The 13,770-nt window shown below is 60.4% G+C and overlaps 1 protein-coding gene across 4 annotated transcripts in view; it reads right to left on the bottom strand.

Annotated features, from left to right (window-relative positions):
- Positions 1-2,075: 2,075 nt before the first annotated feature.
- The window catches only part of FBXL18 (F-box and leucine rich repeat protein 18), a 39,198-nt gene continuing 27,503 nt past the window's right edge, over positions 2,076-13,770 (bottom strand). For all 4 annotated transcript variants that reach the window (XM_007186770.2, XM_007186769.2, XM_057529081.1 and 1 more), the window contains exon 5: positions 2,076-4,577. In XM_007186770.2, coding sequence (XP_007186832.1) covers positions 4,421-4,577 — 157 coding nt within the window. In that variant the 3' untranslated portion in view covers positions 2,076-4,420. The remainder of the gene's footprint in view (positions 4,578-13,770) is intronic.

Consider the following 13,770-nt stretch of genomic DNA (forward strand, 5'->3'; position numbering starts at 1 on the left):
CTGCTGGAAGGACCACACAGGTTTTCTAAATCAAGTTCACTTTATTTGAAACTTTTCACATGCCACAAATTTACATGAAAATACCCATTCAAAATGTAGCTGGAACGCGAAATTCAGGAGTGGCCTCACCAGAGGACAGGAGGTCTGTCATCAAAAGGCAGGGGACGTGTATTCGGTCGTTTAGCACCTGGTCACGCACGTGCCGTGAGAAACCCTGGCAACTCACCTCACCCCTCTTACCACTGGCAACGTGCTGAGCGAGACTGTCCGGTCAGAGGGGCAGGCAGATGGGCGATGGTCAGAGGGCAGCGGTCCCGGGGCTGAGCGCCGCCGGTGGCTGCGGGGTGCCACGTGCCCACGGCCACACGTGCGAAAGCACCCTCACCTCTCGTACCCCCGCCAGCGCAGCGGGCACAGCGGGGAGGCCTCGGGGCCGGCCGGCTTGGAGTCTGGCGCAGTGGGTGCCCTGACCCTGTGACATCAATGCAAAACCTCACACTTTACTGGCTTTTGAAAGAGCTTTAGAAAGTAATTTAGACGATGTGGGTTGGCCTGTGTCGGACCGCAGTTTGTTTGAATTCCTGTGGGTATCTGCTCATCCCGCCCAGTGGAATCCTGCGCCCTAGATGCAGACAAGACCGGCAACCATCCCCCGAGCCCCTCGGCACAACCCCGCCCCTATCCTGTCAGAGGGGGAGGGGGACTGGGGCTGAGGCCACAAGGACCACAGGGGTCAGCGTCCATGTCCCCCTCACCTCGGGTTTTGCGGCTGAAGCCGTGGGGGGGGCCTGCTGCCCCGGCCGCGCTGCACCATCCTCACCCACGAACTTCTCTTACTGCTTCTCACAAGGTCTCAGCAATTTTCAAATCCTAAAGGAACAAACAGTGAGAACAAGAGGAAGCAGGAGGCGGCCGGCTGCCCCGGTGCCACTCAGAGGAGGACGCGAGGGTGGGCCCATCAGGGCAGGTCCCCTTCCTGCCAGGCGGGGCCGGGTGGGGGAGAGGGGCCTGAGACCTGCCGCCTTCCTGGCCGTGCACCCAGGGAGGTCACTGACGCAGTAAGGCTGCGACTGCTGGCTTCAGATCCCCCGGCCAACAGGGACCCGGGTGCCCCGGTTACCCCCGCCCAACTTTCCCAGCCCTGGCCCCTGGCAAGCTTCTGCCCCCTGGGCTGGGCGGCCTGCAGCTCTGGATCCTGGCGCAGGGGGGTTAAGGGAGTGTCACCCTCAGCACCCAGCCCTGCAGACCTGCCCAAGGAGGGGCGTCGTCCCAGGCCTGAGTGGAGAGGCCCTCGGAGGCCTTGCGGAGGAGGGACCCTCAGACCTGTCTCCTTGGGTCCTCGGAAGGGCAGCTGACAGGTGGGGATAAAATCCGTCCCCTTGTTGTATGAGCGTGAAGTGCCCTTAATCCAGCCTCCTCAGCTCGGAAATAAAAACACTCGCACGTGACAAAGAGAAAAGCCACCGACAGCAGGGAAGGGGGCCTGCGGGTCTCTACTCTCCTCAGGCTCAAGAAGCCTCCCTGGGGGAGCACCTTCAGGCCTGGCCAGCTAGGCTGCCTGATGGTGCGGCGGCAAAGCCACAGCCCTGGGAGCAGGCAGGGCCGAGGGGTCTAGGGGCGAGGAGGGGGCACAGGCAGAGGGGCGGCCTCAGGAGGCCGGGGGTTTTCTCTTTTTAACAGAGAGATCTCCCTGATCCCCTCCTTCCTAATTCCCACCTCCCCCAGTGTCTGCCTCATGCACACAGCGTGCACACACACACGTGCACACCAGGAACAAGAGCCCGTCCACAGCAGACTACACTCACACGTATAGGCGCACAGACGTCCATGCATGCACCATGCACATGCACACACGCATACACACGCACACACGCATACACACACACACATGCAGGCGCCAGTGCTGACCAGGCCCCTCTCAGCAGGCAGCATATGGTCCGTCGCTTAACAGCCCAGTTCTGCCAATTGGGGACCATTAGGGTGGGTTCTTTTCCCAGCATAAAACGCTGCAGAATATAAATTGCAATTAACACCGGTGCCAAAATAGCACTTAGCGAGAATAAGCACATTATTAACATCTGGTGAATCCTGACTTGGGTGGAGAAGCAGCGGAAATTCTTGCTCTAAGTAAAGGATGGTTGAGGGAGACACTAAAAATACAAGGCCTCTTGTTTGGGGGCTGCTTTCCAAGGCAGCTCGTGCCCCAGCCTTTCGTGAACGGCCCCTCCCAGCCCTGTTTGCTGGCATAAATGACACTGCTGGTTAAAACTGCTTGCTCATGAGAACAGGCCATCCGGGCCAGAGCACGAAAACCATGGCAGCCTGTGGATAAATTCTTAGTGGAACGATCATCCTCTGGCCCGAGCCCGGGTTGCTCTGGACGAAAGGAGATGTGTACCCAGGGCCCCAGGGGTCCCGGGGTCGGCCAGACCACCTGCCCCCATCCGGGGCCGCGTCCCCCCGCCGGTCGGGCTGTAACTGGCCACGCTCCTGCTGTGACGGCAACGAGCAGTCAGTCCCCACATCACCCTCCCGGTGGTCTCAAGGCGCAACTGAAAGACATGCCCAGAAATGGGGTGGGGGACTCCCACCGCCTCTCAGACCCTCATCTACAGCGTGCGGCCCTAACGAGGGCCTTGGCCTTGTCTCTCCAGGGCCCAGGGCAGCCTGGCCTGCGGCCTGCACGGCCAGAGGAGCGGGCCCGGTTGTGACTCTCAGGCCAGGTCAGGACTGCGGAGGTGAGGGCTGCAGGTCTGGTGGGGGTCCCAGCTGGGGGCAGCTGGCAGACTGGTCCCTCTGGGCAGGAGGCGAAGAGCCGCCAGCGGCAGCTGGGGAGGGAGGAGGGCACCCCACGCTCCAGAGAGGAGACAACTGCACCCTCGGCAAGAAAACCACAGCGCAGGGGGAGGAGCCCCAGCTCCACCCGGTGCCGTGGGGAGGTGAGAGCAGGGCCAGGGCCGCGGGGACGGGTGGAGGCCGCCAGACAGACTGCGCTTAGGAAGAATCGACCGGAGCACTCGGGGGCCTGTGTGCGTCCCGAGACCCTGGCCCTACGAGCACTTCCACCATCAGAAGGCCTCCTGGACCCCCTCGGCCTGGCAGGGTGGGGGCTGCTGAACTGTCTGCCCCTTGAGAACCCAGGGAAGGGCAGGCGAACGCAGGCCCAGGGTCCAGGTACCGGGCCCTGCAACAGGCAAACTATAGGACACGCTACATGACACGGGGGCGACCATCACACGGAACAGAGTGGGAAGTGGGCTGGGCTGGGGGCCACTGAGCGGACGGCAGCCGAGACGGGCCGCAGCGGTGAGGAGGGCCTGGGGGACCTGCACCCCCAGCCCAGAGGGAGAGGGAGGCCGGGGCGAGATGGGCCCAGCCCCTGGCGCCCTGGGGAGGCAGCCTCGCGGAGACCCAGGTGCCCCCGGCTGGAAGCTGCCCCGACGCCACCCAGCCTTCCCTGGAAGTCTCCAGGAGCGTCACCGGGAGCATTGGGGCAAGACGCTGGGTGGAGGGAACCCAACCGGGGCCCCTCAGAAGCCCACCAGCCGCAGGGATGACGGCTCTGGGGGGAGTCTCGCGGCTGACAAGGCAGAAGCACTGGGCGGCACGTGGCGGGAGGCCCAGGACACTGGGAGGACATCCCTCGTTTTGGGAATAGCTGCGTTGCATTTTTTTAAAGTGCTAAATAAAGCTATCTGAAACGGGGTAATGTGATCACTCCTCCAGCCCCACGCGTCCCTTCTGGGTTTTAATATTTCAAGGTTTTCTAATGAAGCAGGTCTATCCGTGTTTCCCCAGAAACACAGACCTTCACAGGGACCTGCAGCTTCCCTGCCCAGCAACCCGCTGCCGGCCCGAACCTGTCTGATGTCACCTGGCTGGACGCATACCAGAGGCGTAACTGGGTTAAATGGAAGGAGGGGAGAGCCCCAAATCTGCCACAGCACCTGCAAGCTCCTCCCCGCCTCGGGCTCACAGCCGCCCCCCCCACAGAGCCCGGGGCAGGTGACCAGGAGCACAGGAGCGAAGGGCCACCCCTGGGGGCCGGGGGGCAGCCGTGGGGTCACGTGGCGCTCTGGGGACCAGGCCCCCAAGGAGTCAGCACCCCGGCGATGCGTGTCGCAGCCCTGGAGCACGCCGGCCAGGCCCGCAGGTCGCCCTCCCGCCGGCCCTCCCGCCGGCCCTCCTCACGCATCTCAGCCAGAGCGTCACCGAGCACAGGCTCTCCACCAGAGGAAGCCCTAAGGGCTGCGGAGGGGGCGGTGGCCCACCGGGGGTCCGGGGTCCTCGGGCAGGGGAGCAGCCGCGGCGGCCGTGGCACAGGCCGGAAGCCACACACCTGTCCGGGGCAGTCCTGCCTCCTCGGCCACGGAGGCGCAGCGGCCACAGGCGGCGACGGGCAGGTGGGGGCCCACTCCGGTCACCACCACAGATTTGGCGGCTCCTCGGCCACTCTGCTTTTAAATAAGGTGACCTCGTCCAGGTGCACCATGGGAACGTCTCGGATGACATCGGTCAGGCCCTCGTGGAGCAGAGGGAAGATGACGACGTTCAGCGCGGGCCGCTCGGCCTGGAAACTGAACCAGAGGCAGGCTGTTAGCAGGACCACGGAGTGGGGGGGGTGCCGGGCTTGGGGCGTGCAGGCGGCCAGGGCCAGGCTGCGTCCCGGAGCACCGGCCGACGCAGGAACGTGCCTCCGGGGCCCCTCACGCTGAGGCCCCAGGGAGCGGGCAGGAGGGCAGCCTGTCGGGGCGGGTCCCTGCCTTTCCGGGCAGCGGGGGTCCCTGAAGGTAACACCCAGCAGCTGCAGAAGCAGCATCTGTGGTCACTGGAGGCCCCACAGCCAGGACACCCGCAGGGGAGTGGAGAGAGGGGACAGGCGGCCAGACCCGCATGCCCACAGGCCACCCTCGAGGGACATGAACACCCAAGTCAGGTGAGGCAGCCACTCCGCCAGGAGACCAAAGCAAGGCGGCCGCCGGCAGCCACGAGCCTTTGTCTGAACACGTGACAAGGAACTGTCAGACGACCCTCCCACCTTCCGCACCCACGGGCAACAGGCTCCACCCCGTGGGGTGCGTGACAATATCCACAGAGCATCTGCCAGGCCAGGCACCACACTGGAGCTGGCCCCAGTGGCCGGCCAGTGAGGTGACCATCTCCCTTTCCATCTGGAACCCAAGGTGACTCTGGTCATGGGAGAACTTCCATCCCATGGGGCTCGAAGGGCGAGAGGCAGGAAGGTGCCCACACAATTTGCCAAAACTAAAGCCAGGTCCCAAGTCCCGCGCCTGCTTCAAGGAACAAGGAAACTGCAGTCCCAGCCTCCCCCTGCCCCCGGCCCCCCGGCAACACTGAGCTGGATTTGCTGGATTTACGACATATGTAAAATGAACGCCAGAAAGGCACTCATAAAACTTCATGTTTTGGCAATAAAAATGCCGAGGAAACACCTCCCGGTTCTGTGCGCTGCGTTCTGCTGCCGGCAGCGGCGTCTGTGACCGTGAACCGGCAAGCCCTCACCTGCAAACCCGCTGTGCGACCTACTCTACTTGAAACAAAATATTCTCAGGTGTGGGATGTGCGTGCAAGGCTCCTGCCTGCCTGCCATCCTGAGGCTCTTAACGAGCTGCTGTCAAGATGCTGAAGGGGGATTAATTTCTCACCAAAAGCCAGGAATGAGGCGGCGTGCTGTCCCTTCCCCGCCGCCCTGACCGCCGACGCGCACGCAGGGTGGAGGGGCCGCCCCAGAATCAAACTGACTTCCTTCTCAAGGCTTTCTCCACGGTCGGCACCCGGGTCAGCTCGGAGCTGGGCAGGGCTGAGGGTCCTCGCCCGCACCCGCCTCTCTGTAAAGCCCTCCCCGGCCCAAGGAGCCGGCGCGCTCCCCCAGCTGCAGCCTCTCTGTCCCCACCCAGAGTGAAGCCTGGAGTCGGTGACGGGACAGAGGACAAGGGGCAAAGGCAGAGAGCGCGATCACTCCCTTCCGAGTGCAGGGCTGGGGCTCCCCCGAGCGGAAGGAGGCAAGTTCTCAAGTTCTCGGCTGCGGCTCGTGTGCGGGCCGAGCGCTCCGCGGGTTCTGCTGCATCACCTGCACACGTGTTCTAATGTTCATTTGTGCGATTCAAATACAGTTTGAGATTTAGGTAAATAGACGCAATGAAATAAAATAAAACTCCTTCCAGCTACCCACGTTCAGAACTAGCCTGATGACCGACAGCAGGACAGGTCACCTCTTGGGACCACTCCCCTGACCAGGGCTAATCACATTACTAAAGACCCGAGGCTGCAGCCTCTGGCCTGGAGTCACGAGGACAAGGCCAGGCCTGCAAGGTCCATGGGTTCACCTTCAGGCACAGGCGTGCGTTCCCTCTTGGTGCACTCCCCCCTCCCTGGGCACCCTCCCGTACACGCACTCCCCAGGCCCAGCTCTGCACTCGGCTGCCCCTGATGCTGCCCCTGATGCCGTCCTGGGCAGCAGAGAAGGCAGAGCCCTGCCCCCGCAACCGTGCTAGCCTGGATCCCATCTGGGGGCGAAAGAGGCAAGATCTACAGAGCCCACACGCTAAGCCCGCGACAGGGGCCGCTCACTCGCTCTGAAACCTGCAGAACGAGCTGCAGACGCCACCTTGGAGACGCCCCTCCCCGAAGGGTCTGAGGGTGACTCAGGGCTTTCAAAAACACAGAGGTTCAGGAAAGTTCAACCATACTTACTCTCTGCCATTTGTAACAGCCGGAAGGGAGATACCACATTGAAGAAAATTTTCTACCTGAGGCTGTTAAAAACACACCAGGGGATTTCAAATGGGGCCTTTGGCTATCTGAAAAACCAGCTGCCCAAAATACGTTCCTTCTCTGAGCCTCCAGGAAGCAGGCAAGATTTTGCTTGTTTTAAAACCATTGTTTTGGGCTTCCCTGGTGGTGCAGTGGTTAAGAATCCACCAGCCAATGCAGGGGACACGGGTTCCAGCCCTGGTCTGGGAAGATCCCACATGCAGAACAACTAAGCCCGTGCGCCACAACTACTGAGCCTGCGTGCCTAGAGCCCGTGCTCCACAACAAGAGAAGCCACCGCAATGAGAAGCCCGCGCACTGCAACGAAGAGTAGCCCCCGCTCACCGCAACTAGAGAAAGCTTGCGCACAGCAACAAAGACCCAACGCAGCCAAAAATAAATTAATTAATTAAATTTTTTAAAAAAAAGCACTGTTTTGTTTAGGGAGAAAATACTATAGAGAAAGCGCAAAGGAGAGCGCGGGGGCCTCCCACCACACCCACTGCCCAGCGGCTCTAACAGCCCCTTCCCCCCTTCCCCGTAGCCCTACACACTCTCCTGCTGTGCTGAGCATATTCTTTCTAGACACGTCTCAAAATGTCGACAGCCTGAGTCAGGTTTGGTGAATTTCCTTGTCCACTCCGCCCCCAAAGCAACAAAACACCCCGCGACCACCTCCTCCCACGGTCCCGCCCGGCCAGCAGGGCGCCACACCTGCCTGGCCACTTCTCTAGGGGACGCAACTTAGGGAGCCCTTTAACTATCATACGGATAAACATCCTTTAATACAGCACAATCACAACTGTGCTTTGAGTTGTTTCTTCAGAATAAATTCCAGAAATAGGGTCACTGGGTCAAAATGCATGAACACTTTTACACTTGAAAAGGCAGGTCTACAAAGCACTCGGGGCCGCACTTCAGGGCCACAGCGAGAAGCCAGCTGAGCACCTGCCCCAACGGGGCCGCGAGAACGCTGCTGCAGAGCTACCAGAGGGAAGGAGGACGGGAGGGACTGCCCACTTCACGCCTGCCTGTGACCATCGTGGAGGAGCAGAGAACTGGCCTGGCCAGGAGGGCTGGGCTCCAACTCGTCACAGACACAGGCAGACGCACGGCAGCTGCAGCCCCCAGGACCTCAGGCCGGCCACTGCACGGAAGACACGGAAAGGGGTGTCCCGCACAGTCACCATGCTGGCAGCAGCTCTGAGCCCGACGCCCCCCGAGTGCGTGAAGGGGGTCCTGGGGACCTCAGTCTCTGCACCTGGTCCTGCGGGTCCCGCAGAGCTGGAAGGGCTCTGGGAGGGGCCGGCTGGGGACGCTGTCTGGAAGCAGCACTGGCTCAATCATTTAAGATCTGAACACGTGCTGGGTTTGTTTCTTTGCCTGAGAAATTAGAAAAAAAATTAAAGTTGACAGCCTCTTCCTCCGCAAATAAAGGTCTTATAGAAAAGCCAAAGTCAGAAGATATTTTATAAAAGCCACTCGCACTATGACAACTATCTTCAAGAAGCACAGAGGCGGGCGGTGGCCAAGAATAAAACATCCGTCAAAGGTTCACAGAACTCAGACAATGCCCCGGGCAGGCGTGTGGGGTGCGCCCTTCTCAGCTCCCCCCCAAACTTGCTGGGACCCACAGGGCACCTCGGAGCGGCCTGGAATCTGCCCTCGCGCAGAGGAAGGGGGTGGGAGAGACCCTCGGTGTCAGTTGTCATGGTCCGAGGCGGCCCCCAGGTCCCATGTGGGACAGGACTGTAAATCCGCGGGCCTGACCCCTGGAGCCCCTGGGGCCGGTAACTCCAGTGCGAGGCTCTGTCACCAGAAAGGCCTGAAGGACAAAGGCCAGGACAAAACAGAATACAGAGGAGCAGGTTTGGGACGTCCCCAGGGCTCCTCCCCTTCCCCCCCCACCCCCCGCCAAAGACGCTGCCAGGGCCTCTCCCCAGGAACGACAACATAGATTTCTCGTATCCTTCCAGAAACACTTTATGCACGTGCCAGCAGAGAAACAGATTACGCCCCTGCTTTTGTTTGAGGCACACTTTGAAAGATTCCCTTTGGTGACCCCAAGTGCTTCCTCGTTCTTTTATTAGCTGCATTTCATTCCATCAACTGGAGGCATCATAATTTATTTCCCAGTCTCCTACCAATGGACACTTGGGTTGTTTTCAATCTTTTGTTAAATCGAACAGCACCGCCATGAAGAGCTCTATGCAAACCCCACGGATAAGCCCGTCCGTAGAACCGAAGCCTTAAGGCGGGAGCTTAGTTGGGTCAGGGGTGTGAGTTCAGATCCACAGAGGTGGCCCACCTACCTTGGGCCACGGGCTGGTCTCCTCCCTCCACTAACACAAGCGGGCTTTGCCTGAGGGGGTGGAAAACGTTATACTGAAGTGCACCCCGGGCAGTGCAGCCCCATGGGACCAGCACCCGCACGAGACACAGGAACCATGCCCCAGAAGCCCCGGGCCCCCCGGGGCAGTCACCTCCTCGACCCCTACCTGAGCGGACCACTGCCTGCTTTTGAACTCTCCAGAAACACAGTTGTTCTCGCTGTAATTCAGTTCCTGTGTTTCTCACGGGGGAGGCTGGGTGCTTTCTCTTAGTTAAGAATCACCTGCAACCCCTGTCCTGTGCCCTCAGACCCCTGCCTGGTTTGAACGGTGCTACTGGTCCTGTCCTCACTGCTGGGCAGGCAGGAGACCAGGACAACCCGACCTCTGGCAGTGACAGGACCTGCAGATCATTCTCCTAGTTTGTCATTTTCTGTAAATGATTTTTAAAAACACGCAAAGATATTCAACTTCATTCACAAAAAGTGAGTTGAAAACCACAGTAAGTGTCAACAGACGAAAGGACAAACAAAATATGACCCATCCATACACTGGAATATCACTCGGCCTTAAAAGGAAGGGAATTCTGACACGTGCTACAGCATGGATGAACCTCGAGGATATTATGCTAAGTGGAATAAACCAGACATCAATGGACAAATACTGTAGGATTCTGCTTCCGGGAAGTACCTACAGGGGTCAAGGTCATGAGAGCAGAACGGTGCTTAGCAGGAGTTGAGGGAAAGAGGAGAAGGGGGGTATTGTTTAACGCATATGGAGTTGCTGTTTGGGACGATAAAAAGGTTTTGGGTATAGACTGTGGTGATAGGTACACCACAGCATTTAATGCCACTGAACTGTATACTTACAAATGGCTAAAATGATAACTATTATGTTATAGATGTTTTACCACAATAAAAAATTTAAAAGGAAGGAACAGAATCTGCCTTCAGAGAAATGGAGAGATGCCCAACGCTCGGAACTACCCTGGTGACCTGGCACCGCACGTCGCCCGCCCTCGCCTCCCACAGGGCTGATGCCGCCAGCTGGGGACTCATGCCAGCCTTCCGCAGCCCAAAGCCAGGAATACCAGGCATCACTGTCCCCAGGCCTTCGCTGGAATCAATCCCCCAAGAGACCCCTAAGAAAAGGGAGGTGTGCGAACCACGGCAGAGACAGGACGACAGAACAGAGCTGCGTTCTCGTCACAGAAAAGACAGCCACCCTACGCCGTCCTCGAGGGAGGGACCCTCAGGAATGCGAAGCACGGCCCGGCGTCCAGTAGGTCCCCAGGGACGTTCCGTGCTGTTGCAGCATGAACACCAGCAGGAGCCCAGAGCCTGACCGCAGATCGAAGCCTCGGGCCCGGCCCCAGAGACCTTGCCTGGAAAACGAGGGGCTCCAGTGACAATGGAAGAATTCCTCTTCTGGAGAATTCCGCCGCTCTACGCCCAAATCGCCAAGAAAGGCTGCCCGGCGGTGGGAAGAGGCCTCGTGCCCGGCAGCAGGTGCAGCCACCGCCCTCGCCCCCCCCTCGGTGGCCTGGACAGCCCTGACCACAGGAGATCCTACGCAGCGAACGTCTTCCACACTGATCAGTCGCCGGGGCTGCAGTCGCGCCCCTGACGTTCCCCGCTGGCTGCTGCACTGGGGCCCACGGCGCGCGGCCTGAGCCCTGCCGCCTCCCAGACCAGCCTCTTGGGCGTCCACCACAAATGGAGCCAGAACTCGCCGGCCAGTGAGCCCTGCGTCAAGGCCACGGATTCCCCCAGTTGAGCCTGCAGCGGCGAAACCCTGCTGGCCTAGTATTTTTTGTGGCACTCCCAGATCACCATTCCAGGCAGGAAGGACAAACGGACCCCAGAGACCCGTCCCGCGCGGCAGTGAGCTGAGGACCCAAGATGGGGTTCCGCTGCCCCTTTAATGCAATTGCGGTGGCAACACAGCACGCTAACGCTGCATTTCAGAATCCACTTTCAATTCTGAAGCTCCCAGTGTGCCCTAGACTTAAACAATGCATCCCTGTATCTGTAAACTTCGCTGGTTCTACACTCGTATCCCTGTATCTGTAAACTTCCCTGGTTCTACACTCGCGTGCAGAACACAAACACAGAGGGGCGGGAAGCGCTACATCTGGGCGGGAGGCCCTGGAGCCCAGGCGCCCACCAGCAGCACGGCTGCCTCTGTCTGCTCAGGTCTGGGCCGCTGCCTCTTGGCCTCGCGGGCCCACATTCCTCGCCGGCAGGAGACCGTGTGGGCAGCAGTCCAGGGGGAGGGGAGGAATTTCCACATGGGCTCCAGAGACGTGACCCCGTCCAGTGGGATGCTGGGCCTAGGGGGACGGAGGATCAAGCCCGCTCCCGCCCCAGGGTCGGGGTCCGCCCCACACTCCTGAGAAAGGGGGCTGCGGCCAGTCAACACGTGTGGCCTGGAGCGGACGAGACCCCCGAGGGCGCGGCCCGGGAAGGCCCCGCCTTGTGGAAAGTGCTCAGCCCACTTCAGAACCAGCGCGTCCTCACCCCGGATGGCTCGGCTCAGACAGGGACACGTCAGAGTGAGAGCCTTTTCCTCCCCACCATCCTGCTTCCTCGAAATAAGCGCCTATGCCCCTCGGACTGGGCTCCGTGGGTTATTACAGGAGGTGGCAGAGGGTGGCAGAACGCCTGCTGGGCCATTTGCCCTCGGGACGGGACGACCAGGACGCCCCCAAACCTCACGGAGCTGGGCCGCCTCTTCTGTCAAGGGGGGAGAACGCACCGCCACCAGGCGATCGTAGGGGACCCCGAGCAACGCCACCAAGGCGGGCACAGACAGTCGGCAGCGAGCCACCACCAGGAGACAGCGGCGCCGGGAAGCAGGGACGATGGCTGCTGGTTTACAGACAGGACACTGGTCTCAGAGAGGGAAGTGATGGGTTCAAAGTCACAGAGCAACGAGGCCAGGAGGTGAGCATGGCGTGGGATCTGAGGGTGCAGGGCGGGTCTGACCTCAGCGGGACACCACGTGTCACCCCACGTACTACTGACACCGCCCTCACCCAGCCCAGAGTTCACGAGGCCTCGCAGGGAACTTTCAGGAATGTGAGAGTCAAAGGAAATCGAGAAAGCTCTGAAATCCCTGGGAAGGGCGCCCCACCCGCTGCATGTCCAGGAGAAATTGGACAGCAGAGGCGTGGCTGGGTGCACAGCACGGAGACGCCCAGGGCACCCCCGCGACGGGCCACAGGGCCCGGCTCCGGCTCCTGACCGGGCCAGACGGCTCCTCGGTGGGTCAGGCGGTACTGACTTGGCCAGGAATGGCGACTCAGGGTTCCTAGAAGAGACAGGAAGTGAAACAGACAGAGAGGCTGGCTGTGCTCACTGGGGAGGGTGTCCCCGAGGCCAGGTGGTCGGGGGAGCCCAATGGGAACCCAGGGAACTCAGGGTGTTCCCAGGGCAGGAGCAGGGAGGGAGGCCGGCGGGAGAGCTGCTCCCCGGGGCAGCCACAAGGCGTCGCTGCTCTCAGCGGCACTCGCCCAAACGAGGTCCAGCCTGGCGCTGGGGCCACCAGAAGGGCCCAAGGTGAGGGAAGATGCAGAAGAAAGCTGCTCCAAAACCTCGTGGAGGCCGCCTGCCACCGGACGTCCCGAGAAAGGTCCAGAGGCTTACGTTTCAAACTTGAAAGAGCAAAGTCAAGATCCAGGAGATAAAAAAAGAGAACGAATGCTGATCAGGACACCACTGTACACACAGCACCTCCCACCTGGGCCTGCCGTGAACTCACATTACGAGGGAGGAAACTGAGGCAGCCCATCTGAGGCCACCGCCACCTGAGAGGTCCCGGCGGAGCAGGGACCCAGAGCTGCAGGTCTCGGTGCCAAACCCACAGAGGGCACGACAACAAGAAGAAACAACTGCCGATGCCCACCGGCTGAGACGTATCTCCACGTGGGGCAGGCATGGGAACCGGAAGGAAGTGCTGACCCGGGGAGAGGCACACCTTCCTAGGGACAGGCCTGCAGACACAACACCAGCCCCACTGGCTGAGTCACAGGAAACAGGGGGGCCTCTCAATGCCACACGGGTGAGTGGGCAGGTGCCTCAATAGTCCTCTGAGCTTGAGGCAGGGAAAAGGGTGAGAAGAAAGAAACGCATCAGAAAAAGTGACAACAGGGGTTTCCCTGGTGGCGCAGTGGTTGAGAATCCGCCTGCCAATGCAGGGGACACGGGTTCGAGCCCTGGTCCGGAAAGATCCCACATGCCGCGGAGCAACTAAGCCCATGTGCCACAACTACTGAGCCTGCGTTCTAGAGCCCGTGGGCCACAACTACTGAGCCTGCGTTCTAGAGCCCGTGGGCCACAACTACTGAAGCCCGCGGGCCACAACTACTGAAGTCCGCGCGCCTGGAGCCCATGCTCTCCAACAAGAGAAGCCACCGCAGTGAGAAGCCCGCACACTGCAACGAAGAGTAGCCCCTGCTCGCTGCAACTAGAGAAAGCCTGCATGCAGCAACAAAGACCCAACACAGACATAAATAAATAAATAAATAAATTTATTTTTTAAAAAAGAAAGAAAAAGCGACAACAACTCCAGCCTCTCCTTTTCATGCGCCCCCGGGGTGGAATGCGGGCCTGCTGTGAAGCCCCGGAAGCGCCAGGCAGGCCGGTTACCGTGAGCCACAGCACCA

Source organism: Balaenoptera acutorostrata, chromosome 15, assembly GCF_949987535.1.
Source record: "Balaenoptera acutorostrata chromosome 15, mBalAcu1.1, whole genome shotgun sequence".
NCBI lineage: Eukaryota > Metazoa > Chordata > Mammalia > Artiodactyla > Balaenopteridae > Balaenoptera > Balaenoptera acutorostrata.